Source organism: Elephas maximus, chromosome 13 (genome assembly GCF_024166365.1).
Source record: "Elephas maximus indicus isolate mEleMax1 chromosome 13, mEleMax1 primary haplotype, whole genome shotgun sequence".
Lineage (NCBI taxonomy): Eukaryota > Metazoa > Chordata > Mammalia > Proboscidea > Elephantidae > Elephas > Elephas maximus.
Genome location: NC_064831.1, coordinates 84808913 through 84823911, shown reverse-complemented (window position 1 = coordinate 84823911; position 14999 = coordinate 84808913). Strand labels below are relative to the sequence as shown.

General features: G+C 39.6%; 1 protein-coding gene across 8 annotated transcripts in view; it reads right to left on the bottom strand.

The window, feature by feature from the left end:
- Positions 1-14999, bottom strand: part of MCTP2 (multiple C2 and transmembrane domain containing 2) — a 310773-nt gene that overhangs the window by 40800 nt on the left and 254974 nt on the right. For 6 of the 8 annotated variants that reach the window (XM_049852810.1, XM_049852809.1, XM_049852812.1 and 3 more), the window contains 2 exons: positions 9727-9849; positions 2617-2658 (listed from right to left, as the gene is read on the bottom strand). In XM_049852810.1, coding sequence (XP_049708767.1) covers positions 2617-2658; positions 9727-9849 — 165 coding nt within the window. Of the gene's footprint in view, positions 1-2616; positions 2659-9726; positions 9850-9880; positions 10692-14999 lie in introns of those variants that run through there. The other 2 variants (XM_049852815.1, XM_049852816.1) reach the window with 2 other exon arrangements.

The following is a 14999-nucleotide window of genomic DNA, read 5'->3' as shown; positions in this document are numbered from 1 at the left end:
CATTAGATCGCCACGAGTCAGACTCAGGTATTTCTGTCTATGTGTCTAATACAAAGTGGATATGTGCTCAAGAAACTTTAAAGTTGCTATTATTTTACTCAGACACAAAATCCCTCTACTTCACTCACTCTTAGAGGAATAAAGATAAGGACAAGGACTGAAAAGTGTGCTTGTCTCCTCTAATAATAGAAGGATTATGACAAGCAGATGAGGCATACAGAAAAAAAAAAATACATAGAGGTCAACATTTCATTTCAGACATTCCTCCAGAAGATTTCACAGAGACACAAAGTTGAGGAAGCAAAACTATCATGGTTATACGCTGGCTATTAAAAGGCCTCATTAAAATACTCAGATAAAGCTATTACAAGAAAGAAACTGTCCTGGAGGGAACAAGGGCAGCCTAGTGCCACCCTCAGGTGTTAACATGGGGCAGGCTGACGAAACTGTTGTGTTTGCAGCCATGTTTGGATGACAGCAACAGTCCCAAGGCTCATCTCTGTAGATTTCTGTGGATCCCCCTCTTTGCTTAGTCCTCCTTTCCCAAAAAGGTTTGAAGCACAGCCCAAATGGCTCTACTTTCAGACCCCCAGGCAGCTCTTGGGGCATCTCAGAAGACTGGACCTTGAAAACCACTGGTCCCCACTTTATGGCCTGATGTTGTCACTTGCCAGCCACCAAACACCATGTTTTCATTTACTGCCTTCTTGTTGAATGCTGTCCTTTAACAGATGGGCAAAGATACATCACCACGAGGACCCCAAAAGGGCGGGTGGTATCCTCTTCCACAGAGGGCTCTATAAAGAGGCTTGGCCAAACAGAGAAACCTTCCTCACTTGTAAGCGTTGGTTTATAAAAATTGAGAATGTTGCCTAGTCTAAGTTGAAAATAATTTCATTTTTCTTGGGTGAAGCATCCTATCGAGCACTTTTGTTGTTGCTATTAGCTGCCATCGAGTCGATCATCACTCATGGCGACCCCCTGTGTGCAGGGGAGAATTGCTCCATAGGGTTTTGAAGGCTGTGACTTTTCAGGAGATCATCAGGTCTGTCTTCTGAGGTGTCTCCGGGTGTGTTCAAACCATCCACGTCTTGGGTAATAGTAAAGCACTGAAACATTTGTATATCCAGAGACTCCTATCAAGTGTATATTCAATAAGTTATATCACCTAGAAGCTACTAATATTAGTTTTTAAAGAAGAAAGTTGCATCTATGTGACCTATGTTCTGAAAAAAAGGTCGATTCTTTTTTTTTAAATATTATACTTTATTTTACTGTTTTGTCATTAATGATCCTCTTAGCATAACAAGTAAGACTCACTTTGTAATCCATCCAAGTTGCTTTGAATGGGCAAAACCATCTAGTACAGTCATTTAATCGTAAGGCTATTTGAGTCACGGAGACACTGTCTTTGAATTCATTTCTATTCTGTAGGCACTTTTATATTGGATAAAAATCCTGAAACCAAACCCACTGCCACTGAGTTGATTCTGATTCATAGGGACCCTATAGCACAGAGTAGAACTGCCCCATAAGGTTTCCAAGGCTGCAATCTTTACAGAAGCAGACTATCACAACTTTTTCCCATGGCATGGCTGGTGGGTTCGAACTGCCAACCATCTGGCTAGCAGCCTCTGAGCCACCAAGGCTCTTATATTGGATACTTACTCTTAAAATTACCCTTTTAGCCCTTTCCTTTCCGACAAGTCTCCTATAGCCTACCATCACAAACCCCCATACCCACAGGTTTTAGGGGAATGCAAGTCCATTAAGCTAGTGGCATCTCATTTGGCATTTCACTTTTTTTCATTTTATTCCAGAAGGTTTGTCTGAAAGCGTAATGACAACAAAAGCAGCAGATTTGAGAGATTCTCCCAGGAGAAGGAAAAAGGACAGATGTACACAGACATATAGCTGAAAACACTGCCAGCAACAGCTGGGGAAGTGACAGGCTCTGAAGTGGGTGACCAACCCCACGGAGTACAGACACCAACCGAAAGTAACAGCAATTTCACTTGATTTGTTTGACTTCCTAGGGAACCTTTCATCTACAAAGGGGAAAGAAGGCTAACCTTGGGTTACGTCAAATGAAAGGTCTTCTCTAGGTACGCTTCTTAGGATCTTTCAATCATCCCTTATATTTTACCCTCTTTCAACCTCATTTTTAAAAAGTCTTAAAAGGGGATGTTCCTTTAAAAAAAAATATTGTGGCAAAATATGTATATAAAATAAATTTGCCACTTTAATACATTTTTAAATACATAATTCAGTGAGGTTAATTATACTCACAATATTTTGCAACCATCATCAGTATTTATTTCCAAAAGTTTTTCATCACCCTAAATAGAAACTCAGTACTCATTAAGCAATAAATCCCTATTTCTCATTCCCATCAGCCCCTGGTCACTGCTAATCTACTTTGATTTCTCTGTGTCTGCCTACTCTAGATGGTTCCCATAACTGGCAGGATATCTTTTTTGAAATTACAATATTATCACTATGTTGGTTGTTCTCTAATACTAAAAACAACAATGACAAAGACTTAACTCAGAGGAATGCTATCTGATGGCAACACTAATTAATGTTCCTTTTATGTTCCCTCTTGAACAAACTCACCTTGTCGTCTTCATCTTCCTCCTCCTCTATGTCTGTGTTCTCCTGAAAGGGAAACCCATAATTGGTAAATAAAACACCTACCGAAATTGCCAAAAGCAAATTAAGTTCATACACAACCTTCAAGTTTTTTCCACACAATTTAAGCAGTAGTACCTTTAAAATCCATTAAAACCTCTTAAAAAATAATACTTTTAAAGTTCAGGGACACTGTGGCATGACCATAAACAATATGCATCATCTACATAAAAGTGTTAACTATAAATAAAGCTATTAGAGGAGTGCCCTTTGAAGGCACCCGGCTTTAAGAACGCATCGTCGAGTTGTGCTTTCTGTAAACAGCTTTGTTTTTACTCCGACAAATGAACCAACTGCTACGTTAGGGTGGAGAATGCCATACTCTGTGTGTGCTAGGCTCGTTGTTATAGTGACTGCTCCTTCCCTTTGGGGCCATTACTGAAACATTAGATAATAAAAAATGCATTAGTCTGAATATGATCAGTCTCAAGAATAAGTTACAGGTTTCTACATGGTGTTATTTTTTCCTTGGGCTCCAGGGGATGGCGGGGGAGGCAGGTGAGGGAAGGAGACCCAGGGCTCAGATCAGGGCATGAAGGTGTCTGGCTATCTTTCTGGTGCTGGGGTACCAGTTGTGCTACTAATAGGCTTGCTTGATTAGTTGAGAAATCCTGGCTATTGAATAGGCAACTTTTAATCATATCACTGTGACATTTAAAAGCTAACACATGCTGATACACAATGAAATGGGTTCGGTAGCTCAGAAAGAAGGTGGGGTATCAGAGAACCAGAGTCTGTTTTCAGCTCGAACACTTACTTTCTACCTAAGTGTTTAGATGGCATTGTTTTAATACTAAAAAGAACTGTCAATATCATGCTCTCGAATGGGAGTAACTCTGAAGACGTACCTAGAGAATTTTCTGCTGCACCCCATAAAAACCACTGAGCAGTCAGTTATCAAAACATTTCTCCAGGACTGGTAGAGCCTTACCTCCCAGAATTTTCAGGAGCCTCAGCTACTGGCAGTTTGTATGACACTCACTGATCATCCGAAGAACTAGCCTATTCACCAATGGCAGCAAGCATGTTTAATGAAAGAAAATGAGGTCCTTAAGTAATAACAAGACCCTTCTCTTTGGCCTAGGAATCGTGGACACCCTGACTTAAATGATTCATTCCGCTGCTCAAAATGCAAAAGCACACATTTGACCATTTAATCTAAAAAATGTTAAAGTTATCATGCCTCCAGTGAATAGACCTCAATTCACTTTGGAAAAACATCTTGATCCATAATGTGGAAAAGACTTCTGTATTCTGGCTAGCAACTGGGAAAATAATCTTAATACTCTGTGGAGTAGTCTACATTTATTTAGCTCATTTTACTTAGGAACAATGTGTTTAAAGATAAAGCCAATAAACCACACAGAAATGAATGTTTCCCCAAAGCCCCAGATGAGAAACACGCTCACCAGGGGCAAGCTCGAGGGCAGGAGAAGCCCTGTGGTCATCAACTACAGACCTCCTTCAAGACATACCATATTCTTTGGGGAAAATCATGCAATTAAACGTAAGTTCATCTTACCGTTCCATCAGTATCACATTTCGGTATTTTACATCTCTATGTTGATCTATCTACGGAACAGTGGCAGTTCAGTGGTAGAATTCTCACCTTCCATGTAGGAGACTCAGGTTCGAGTCCTGGCCAATGTACCTCACGCACAGCCACTATCTGTCCGTCATTGGAGGCTTGCGTGTTGCTATGATGCAGAACAGGTTTCAGAGGAGCATCCAGACTAAGACCAACTAAGAGGAAAGGCCTGATGATCTGCTTCTGAAATCAGCCAATGAAAACCCCATGGATCACAATGTTCCAATCTGCAACCAGTCATGGTTGACACAGGACTGGGCATTGTTTCATTCTATTGTGCATGGGGTTGCCATGAGTTGGGGGCTGACTCAAGGACAGCTTACAACAACAATATTTTGCCTATGTATAATATGGCAAATCATCAGTTATTTTATTTTAATTGAGATATACATGAATGCGATAATGTCTTGATATACAACTCTAGCAATCCTCCAATTTCTACATAATTTTTCAGGGATTACTGACAAAGGCTTTGAGAGATCAAATTTACATTATCCAGAACCCTGACGTATCAAGAAGCGTCCAATCCACGAATCACAGCAGCTAGAAGGACGATTTCCTTTCTTAAAAATATTACACAAGTCACAGGCATTCTTGAACAGTTATGAGCCACCAGGTCATTGTAAATAAAGGTTTAGATGCTTTAGAAGATTTTATTATGTGTAGATAATCTATTGTACATCTCCTTGTAGAATAAGTCACCCTTTGGAAGATAATAATCTCCTAATTTGCCTCTGGAAACCCTGGTGGTGCAGTGGTTAAGAGCTACGGCTGGTAACCAAAATGTTGGCAGTTTGAATCTACCACGCACTCCTTGGAAACACTATGTGGCAGTTCTACTCTGCCCTATAGGGTCACTATGAGTCGGAATTGCTTCTCGGAAATCCTATGGGGCAGTTCTACTCTCCCCCACGTGTCTGTCAGTTTGTCATACTGTGGGGGCTTGAGTGTTGCTGTGATGCTGGAAGGATTTCATTTTACTTGGACCCACAATCAACAGCTATGGAAGCAGCAATCAAGAAATCAAACGATGCATTGCATTGGGTAAATCTGCTGCAAAGGACCTCTCCAAAGTGTTGAAAAGCCAAGGTGTCACCTTGAAGACTAAGGTGCACCTGACCCAAGCCATAGTATTTTCAATTGCATCATATGCATGTGAAAGCTGGACAATGAATAAGGAAGACTGAAGAAGAGCTGATGCCTTTGAATTGTGGTGTTGGCGAAGAATATTGAATGTACCATGGACTGCCAAAAGAATGAACAAATCTGTCTTGGAAGAAGTACAACCAGAGCGCTCCTTAGAAGCAAGGATGGCGAGCCTGCATCTTACATACTTTGGACATGTTGTCAGGAGGGATCAGTCCCTGGAGAAGGACATCATGTTTGGCAGAGTACAGGGTCAGCGGAAAAGAGGAAGACCCTCAACGAGGTGGACTGACACAGTGGCTAAATCAATGAGCTCAAGCATAACAACGACTGTAAAGATGGCGCAGGACCAGGCAGTATTTCATTCTGTTGTGCACAGGGTCACTATGAGTCGGGACCGACTCGATGGCACCTTACAACAACAGTTCGACTCTGTCCTATAGGGTCTCTATGAGTCAGAATCGACTTGACAGCAATGGTTTTTTTTTTTTTAATTTGGGAATTTGCCTCTAGTATAAATCTTGATTTCTATTTCGAAAGGATTATTCAGAGTTAGGCTCTCACCAGTACTATGTACACACTGCAAATAGACAAAAGTTATAGTCTGTACTACAGAACTGTTCAGATAACCATTTCAGATGATATAAAAATTGTACTCTTATTTCATATTTTCTTCCCAAAATATTTCAAAATCTACTTGATCCATTTTGATTGAGAGCTCCTGGAAAAATCGAAAGATGTGAAATATTTCAGACCCAATTTGGGACCAAATATAGAGTAAAAATGAAATTCAATAAAAAATGAAAGGGATACAACACAAAGAGTGAAATGTAAATTATGGATTTTAGTTAATAATAACGTATCACGATTGGTTCACCACCCATAACAGATGTACCGCACAAAAGCAACATGTTAATAGAAGCTGTGTACACAGGAGGAGAAGGACTATATGGGAACTCTTTGTACACACTATTTTTCTGTAAACTTAAAACTGCTCTAAAAAAAGTCTACTTAAAAAAAAAGTGAAAAAGAACACACATTCCTGGTGCATATTGGTTTTTACAACTGGTCCCAGGTATAGTTTAAATTTAACATGAAAGGCTTTTTGACACGAGGATGATTCATAAATGGTGACCATCCTGATCTGGGGTGGTGCTGCTGGCAAGAGGCCAGTGGCTCATGGTGTACACAGCAAACTCAGTCAACAGGTCTTAGCTAGAGCTCATTCACTCAACAAGCCCACATCTGTAAGAACACAGACTAGGACTGGTTCAGGTGAACAGGACAGAGTGTGTGAGCTGCAGCAATTCAAGCTACCATCTATATGATGAGAGAATTAATCTAGATGATCTTTGCCACACCTTCTGTCTTGGTCATCTAGTGCTGCTGCAACAGAAATACCACAAGTGGGCGGCTTTATCAAAGATAAATTTATTCTCTCACTGTCTAGTAGGCTACAAGTCCAAATTCAGGGCATCAACTCCAGCGGAAGGCTTTCTCTCTCTGTTGGCTCTGGAGGAAGGTCCTTGTCATCAGTCTTCCCTTGGTCTGGGAGCATCTCAGCACAGGAACCCCAGGTCCAAAGGATGCGTTCTGCTCCCTGCACTGCTTTCTTGGTGGTTTGAGGTCCCCAACTCTCTGCTTGCTTCCCTTTCCTCTCTTGTGAAATGTGATATAGGCCACGCCCCAGAGAAACTCACTTTACATTGGATCAGGGATGTGACCTGGTAAGGGTGTTACAATTCCACCCTAATACTCTTTAATACAAAATTACAATCACAAAATGGAGGACAACAACAGAATACTGAGAATCATGGCCTAAAAAAGCTGATACACACATTTTTGGGGCTACATAATTAAATCCACAACACCTTCTAACAGTCTATGTTTTTTACTTTGTTGAGCAAGTTAATGGACTCTAAAAAAAAGTCATTGCCATTTGCTATGGACTGAATTGTGTCTCCCCAAAATATGTGTTGTAAATCCTAACCTTTATACCTGTGGCTGTAATCCCCTTTGGGAATGGGTTGTCTTTGTTACGTTATTGAGACAGGATGAGCGTAGGGTGTGTTTTTGGTCAATCTCTTTTGAGATATAAAAGAGGTTAAACAAGCAAGCTAGGAAGTAGAGATTAGAGGATATGCCAAGCTACATGAAGATCTCCCAGCAGCAGAAGCTCAAAGAGGCAAGGACCTTCCTCCAGAGCCAGCAGAGAGGAAGCCTTCCCCTAGAGCCAGCACCCTGAATTCGAACTTCTAGCCTCCTAAACTGTGAGAAAATAAATTTCTGTTTGTTAAAGCCATCCACTCGTGGCATTTCTGTTATAGCAGCAATAGATAATAAAACACCATTGAGATTTGATTCTGACTCACGGTAACCCATGTGGTAGATCTATAGGGTTTTCAAGGGTATGGTCTTAACAGCTGCTGGTATAATGGTTAAGAGCTCGGCTGCTAAACAAAAGGTCACAGTTCAAACTCACTCTGTCCTAAATGGTGACTCGGCAGCACATAACAACAACAGTCTTAACAGAAGCAGGATTGCCAGGCCTTTCTTCCACAGTCCTGCTGGGTGAGTTCAAACTGCCAACCTTTAGGTTAGTAGTTGAGTGCAAACTGCTTCTGCCACCTAGGGACCTTGAAGCAGCATCTGCCATCATCCCAAACACACAACATGTGACTGCACCATGTGTAAACAGACAGATATAATGAAAATATTTTAGCGGAGGGAAAAGAATGTAACTTGATATTAGAAGTCTTCATCTTGAGTCATGGTTCCAGCACTTTCATGCTCTATGACTTTGGGTAAATCACTCTGCCACTCTGAATTTTCAGTTTCATATGCATAAAATGAAGTTAGTTGGTCTTTCTTCTTTCATAGAGTGTTATCAAGAATAAATTAGATAATAAATGTAAAAGTATCTTATAAACTACAAAGGGGTTATACGTACATACAAATACACGCTTATGTGCATATATATCCAATATTCTTATGTACCCATGTACATATACATGCATACACACACATACACATACATATATACAGCTACACTGTAAATACACAAATCACATATATAGCTGGAAAATAGATTGTGATGGAAACTTGTAAAAAGTTAGATGTTAGCATTTTTTAGTCAGATAGTTCTCTAAAAAAATTTTGTCATTTGTACCTCTATAAAACCCTGTTCTTAAATGGGTGTGTACTTTAAAGACATTTATCTATTAATTGGTTCTATCAGATTCAGCTAGTACATTCTTGCCTATTCCATGAAGATAATAAAAGATAGAATTTTGAAGCTGCCTGAGTTTGTAACCCATGCCACTCATTTCCCCACCTCCCCTCCATCCTAACTATAACCAGAAACATCTCTTAAATAACCGCTATTTCAAAGATGATTTTTTTTTAAACAAGAAAATAATGACACAAAAAGGGTGACAATGATCAGTTTTTGAGTCTTAGAAAACCCAACGTAAAGGTGGTCTTTTTTAGAAAGGAAGTTATCAGGTTTCAAAGTCTTAGATTTTCAGTTTCAAAACTTAGTTTTTGGATCCAGAACGTGAAGGTTATACTACAAACCACAAACCTATGAATACCAGTTCCTGCCCACCCAGACTAGAAACAGTTCCCAAGTGGTGCGGAAAAGGGGTTAGGGGAAGGAGAGACAGAGAGGAAGCCAGACAAGTAGATGCTGGAAAAGTCTCTGTGAAGGGGCCTATGCTTCCCTCAGCACCGTAGAGAGTTAGGGAATTGCAAGAAAATCTGGGTATCTGAGATGGAGGGGCCCGCGTCCACCCACCCACTCTCTGGCTGCCCTGGGAGTGAGCAAGCCTCTGAGAATCCCTTGGGCCTCCAAAACCCAGAAAGGCAGACATGGCTTCACAGGGTGCCTAGGCAGAGAGGCCAAGGACACCTCACAGAGTGCCCAGCATGCCCCAAGGGGCCCAGGGAGCCACCAAATGTTTTTCTCAAATAATTGAGAATGTTACGCTCAGGAACCTTATGGGGAGCCAGATGGGCACATAGACATGACGACCAAGCATGGACATGATGATGGTAGCGTGGACATGTTGACCACGAACTCAAGGCCTCCCCGCCTCCTAAAAACTTAGGGTTCAGAAACATAAGACACCACGGAAGGAAGGCTCCAGAGGACCACTATAAAAGGAACATAAGAGCAGTGTGTTCCTCAGGTCTCCAACAAAATGCACTTGGGCCAGGATTGGGCTGGTGCTGTTTTTTCCTGTTGTTCACACATTTTTTTCTCTAGTAAAATGCCTGAACTGATTGGAATTTTTGCTTACCTGGCTGTCCTGGATGCTGCTGACCTTCCCTTTCACGGGGCTGATGAAATTGTAAACAAAGAGCAGCAACAATGCCAGGGGGATCATGTACAGCTCAAAATTCCAGACAGTGACCAAAAATACCTGAATGGGAGACAAAGTAGAACATGTGGGGATGGGAGAAATGCCGAAAATCTGCTCATTTGTCTAAGGAGATTAAACCTGGGCAGTCTCTCTAGTAGCTTTAAAAAACAGTCCCCAACAGGTTAAGACACACACACACACACACACACACACACACACACACGTATGCAGATGGAGAGAGAGAGGTTAGCACAGCTTTAGACCTGGTAGCAGAGTAGAGAAGTGAGGTATCCAGGTATGCAGTCACATTCTGGAATACATGGCTACAGGCCTCATACCTGGAAAACTAACCAAACCAAAGCTAAACCAAACCCATTGTTGTTGAGTCCATTCTGACTCACAGCAGCCTACCGGACAGAGCAGAACTGCCCCATAAGGCTTCCAAGGAGCGGCTGGTGGATCTGAACTGCTGACCTTTTGGTTAGCAGCCAAACTCTTAACCACAGTGCCACCAGGGCTCTGGAAAACTGACAACCCTATTCAACTTTCTCCTCCTGGATTTGGTGTTTCAGAATTCACGTACAGCAGTATGGAGAAATCCAAGGTCAAGAAGAGAGCGGCCACATGCCAGATTGTGCCAGCAGGTGAGAATTATTTGACCTGGACAGAGTACTTTTTTAAAATTCATTGCCAACACTTTCTCTTTAAAAAATTTAAAATCTTTAGACTCTGAAACTACATGGCCACAAGGAAATGCTCTGCTGGGGTAGTCTATATTAGACAAGGTATGCAGTCACCCGCCTGGATTTCTATAGGTTCTGAATCTGTGACCCTCTCCTGTATAAGGAAGAGAGAAAGTTTGGGTTTTCATCCGAGTGCCTGTATTACGGTGTTGATAGAGACTGCAACACAAAAAAAGACACAAGGAACACACCAATTAGTAGGAGAAATAAGAAAAGAACACATGATAATTATGTTTTCATAATTCACTCCTGCCTCAGGAGTGAAATCTTTAGCAAATTACTTTAAAACTTGAGCCTCAGTTTCTTTCTGGACTCACAGGTAGTCCAGAAGATTAAATATGGTAATTTGTAGTTGTCAGCTGTCAGCTCATACATGTGCAGAAGTCATTCTTGCAACACATCAACATAGAAGAAGCAAATTCATGCATCTTACAAATCAAATCTTTTCCAAAGCAGTTTTATCTGTAACTTAACATTTTTCCTAAAATTTAACAAATTTTCTCTTTTAGATATTATGTATTTCTTATTTTTTGATCTCCATAGCGTCATTATGACTTGGAATTGACTAGACAGCACCAGTTTTTTGTTTTTTTTTTTAATTGTAAATGGGGAGCCCTGGTGGCATTGTGGTTAAGAGCTTGGCTGCTAACCAGAAGGTTGGCAGTTCTAATTCACCAGCCACTCCTTGGAAACCCTATGGGGCACTTCTACTCTGTCCTCTAGGTTCACAGAGTCGGAATCGACTCAACAGTAACAGTTTATTGTAAATGGAGTCCCAAGGTGGCACAAAACAGTTAAGCGCTTGACTATTAGCCCAAAGGTTGCCAGTTCAAGTCCACTCAGAGATGTGTAAGAAGACAGGCCTAGCAATCTGCTTCCTAAAGGTCACCGCCTTGAAAACCCTACAGAACAGTTCTACTCTGTACACATGGGGCCACTGTGAGTTGGAATTGCCTCGAAGGCAACTAACCAACAACAAAAGGAGTCATTTCTTCCATTACATTTTTTTTCCCAATTGGCAATTGTTTGCATATAAAAGGTAATTATTTTTATAAATTAATATTTTTAATTAGCAACCTTACTGAATTTTCTTATTGTTTCATAGAGCTCATTTCATTCTTTTGGGGTTTCTAAGAATATAGTCACATACCTCCTGTTTTCTAATATTCATAATTTAGTTTTTCTTATTTAATTTCATTGCTTACGACTATCAAAACAATGTTAAATAAAGCTAGTGATATGGATATCATTGTCTAATTTCTAAGTTTAATAAAAATGCTTCTAGCATTCTATTGTTCTACCATCAAGCATGATGTTGACTCTTGGTGGTGCAGTGATTAAAAGCTATGGCTGCTAACCAAAAGGTCAGTAGTTCAAATCCACCCGGTGCTCCTTGGAAACCCCACGGGGCAGTTCTACTCTATCCTATAGGGTTGCTATGAGTTGGAATCAACTCAAGGGCATCAAAGATACAGCACATACATTTATCTCACTTATACCTCATATATATCTCATATATAGGTAATCTTATTGTCTCATACATATATATAAATAAAGATCAAGTATACATGATCTTTGTTTTATTAAATCTGTTTTTTGTTTAGAGTTGGAAACGAACATTTGACTTGAACTTCTTCCTTACGGTTGGCCAACTTTTGCAACTAAATTTGTGTATTGACCCATCCATCTCTCTCTCATCTGCATTGCCATTCCTGCCATATACCAAGTTGCCACAAGAGTTGATCTGTTGTTTCTGGACCGTCTATTCTCTTCCACTGATATATTTTCCTATATTTTATCAAAAGCACATTTTTTACACTGAGTTTAGTAATCAGATGACTGACTGGGCAGATCTCTACTACACCTTCAAAATCATCGTAGCTATTTTTTCCTTTTGCTTCTCTACATGCAATTCAGAATCAATTTGTAAAGTTTTATAAAATTCTTGGTGGGATTTTAATTGGAATTCCTTTTGTTTTATGTGTCAATTTGGACACATCAGACATCCTGATACTTGATCTTCTGAATCATAATGATTATTTCTCTATATATTCAGGACATCTTTCAAGTATTTCAAAACATTTTATTATTTTACCATAATGATTTTGTATATCTTTTATTATTATTTTTTCCTAACTAACTTAGAGTTTTACTTCTAGTATAAATAGAAATTTTTTTTAATTTATATACTTCAATTGATTACTGCTGGGTACAAGATACTGATTTTTCCATGCTGTCCACATTCTTTCAGAGCTTTCCTATTAGTTGTAGAGGACTGTAAATATATCCTCCTGGAGATTTGATGTAGAAAATCATATAAATTGTCAATCATGACAGCTTTTCCTGTTGCCTTTCAACCTATATGTTCCTTATATTTTCTCTAATGCTAAACCTGTATGCATTTTTTTTCAAGAATAGACATAGAATGTTTCAATAACTTTTAATCAGTTCAGATTATCATATGGGTGATTTCCCCTTGTCTATTAATCTGTCATGCTTCATAAACTTTTCTTTATTTTCTGTTTCACAATATATCTTTCCTAACAACTTTGACTCTTTTTTAAAAGTTTTTTTTTTTTTTTAATTTTGAACAGAGAAAACAGTACAACAATTTCACAACTAGATAAAGCTAGAGATTTTTCTAAATGTTCTATTTTTCCTTCCCCTAGCTTTACAATTCTTCTTTGGACTAGGGGTTTTAAATGTCTTCTAAATGGTTGCTGTTTCTAAATTATCCAAATAAGTAAAATTTTATTGTTCTTTTAAAATGGTAAATACAACAAAGTAAAAATGAGACTGACATTTTGAGAAAAATTAGGAAATAGCATACGTTTATTTTATCACAAAGCTTTTTAGAAAATTTAATTGGCAAAATTAAATGCACATTAAGCAATATTAGGTAGCTGCATTAGGTAAGACCTCATATGCCATAACACTCACTTCTATCAGGTATAGTTAAGAGACTCTAAGAAGTATTTATGAAATTGAGCCACAGTTAAATGAACACTCAAAGGGGACCAAAATTCTTTTAGAGTGAGACATTAGTGTCTTCAGAAATAATTTTAAAAATATCACTGAATAATTCCCAATTCTATAGTGAAAGATTAATTTCCTAGCAAACCTATCCTCCAAGATAAACAAATGTAAACCCTGGACAAAAAACAAACAAACAAACAATCAATCAAAAGCCTCTAGAATCTGAACAAAATTTATTAAATTTTCCAGGGGAGTTGAAACCTTGAAAGAAGAGATCTGCATGGGGACATCTGAGTTTTTGCACTTCTGACCCAGAATAACTGCAGTCATGGTGGTGTAGTCAGTTGGATAAGATTCCAATAGAAAAACCTGCCATCTTTTTAAGTGAAGGAAACAGGAAAAGGAGTCTGGGACAACCAGGGCCACCAGAGAATGAGGAACACCAGAAGGAGAAAACCAGCAAGGAAAAATACCTAATTCTGTTTGTGAGCTCTGCTAATGTCTCTGGTCAATGTGTGTGAGAGGATCAATGCAATCTGAACTGAGTCCTAAGTTGCCATCCACGGGAGGTGTGATGGAGTTTGCAGTTGGAGTCTAAAACATTGTAAAACAAAAACATCAACATTATTTAGAAGAACACAACAGAATTTTGAGTCTCCAAGACATAATCTAAAATCATTTGACACACGAAAATGGAATCCATTTTCAAGGAAAAAGCAATCAACAGGTGCTAGGCCTAAGGTGAACGGGATGCTGAACTTATCGAAGAAGAACTTTGAAGCGTGTATTAAAAATATGCTCAATGAGGTAAAGAAAAATAAAACCATAATGAATAATCCAGTAAAACCAGTTGCTGTTTCGTCATTTCTGACTCATGGAAACCCTATGTCCTCCATGGAGTTTTCAGCAGCTGATTTTTCTAAAGTAGATCACCAAGCCTTTCTTCTGAGGCTCCTCTGGGTGGACGCGAGCCTCTAACCTGTTGGTTAACAGCCAAGAGTACCACATGTGATTACAATGGTAGATCTGAGTAGTTGTAACATATACTTTATGGCTGCCAAAGTCTAAAATATACACTAGCTGGCCTTTACAGGAAGGAGCCCTGGGGCACAGTGGTTAAGTGCTTGGCTGCTAACTGAAAGGTTCGAAAGTTTGGTTATTCAAACCCAGTAGCCACTCCATGAAAGAAAGATGTGGCAGTCTGCTTCCTAAAGATTACAGCCCTGGAAACCCTATAAGGTAGTTCTACTCTGTTCTACAGGGACACTGTGAGTCAGAATTGACTCAACGGCAATGGGTCTGTTTTTTTGGTGGGTTTGGCCTTTACAGGAAAATTTGTCAACCCCTTACATACATAATGCCATTTAGACCTCTCAGTTTAACATAGAAGACCTTCCATGAACTGGCCCCCATTGTTGTAGTTAGTTGCTGTCAAGCCAGCTCCCACTCAATGGTGACCTTATATATAACAGAACAAAACGTTGCCCAGTC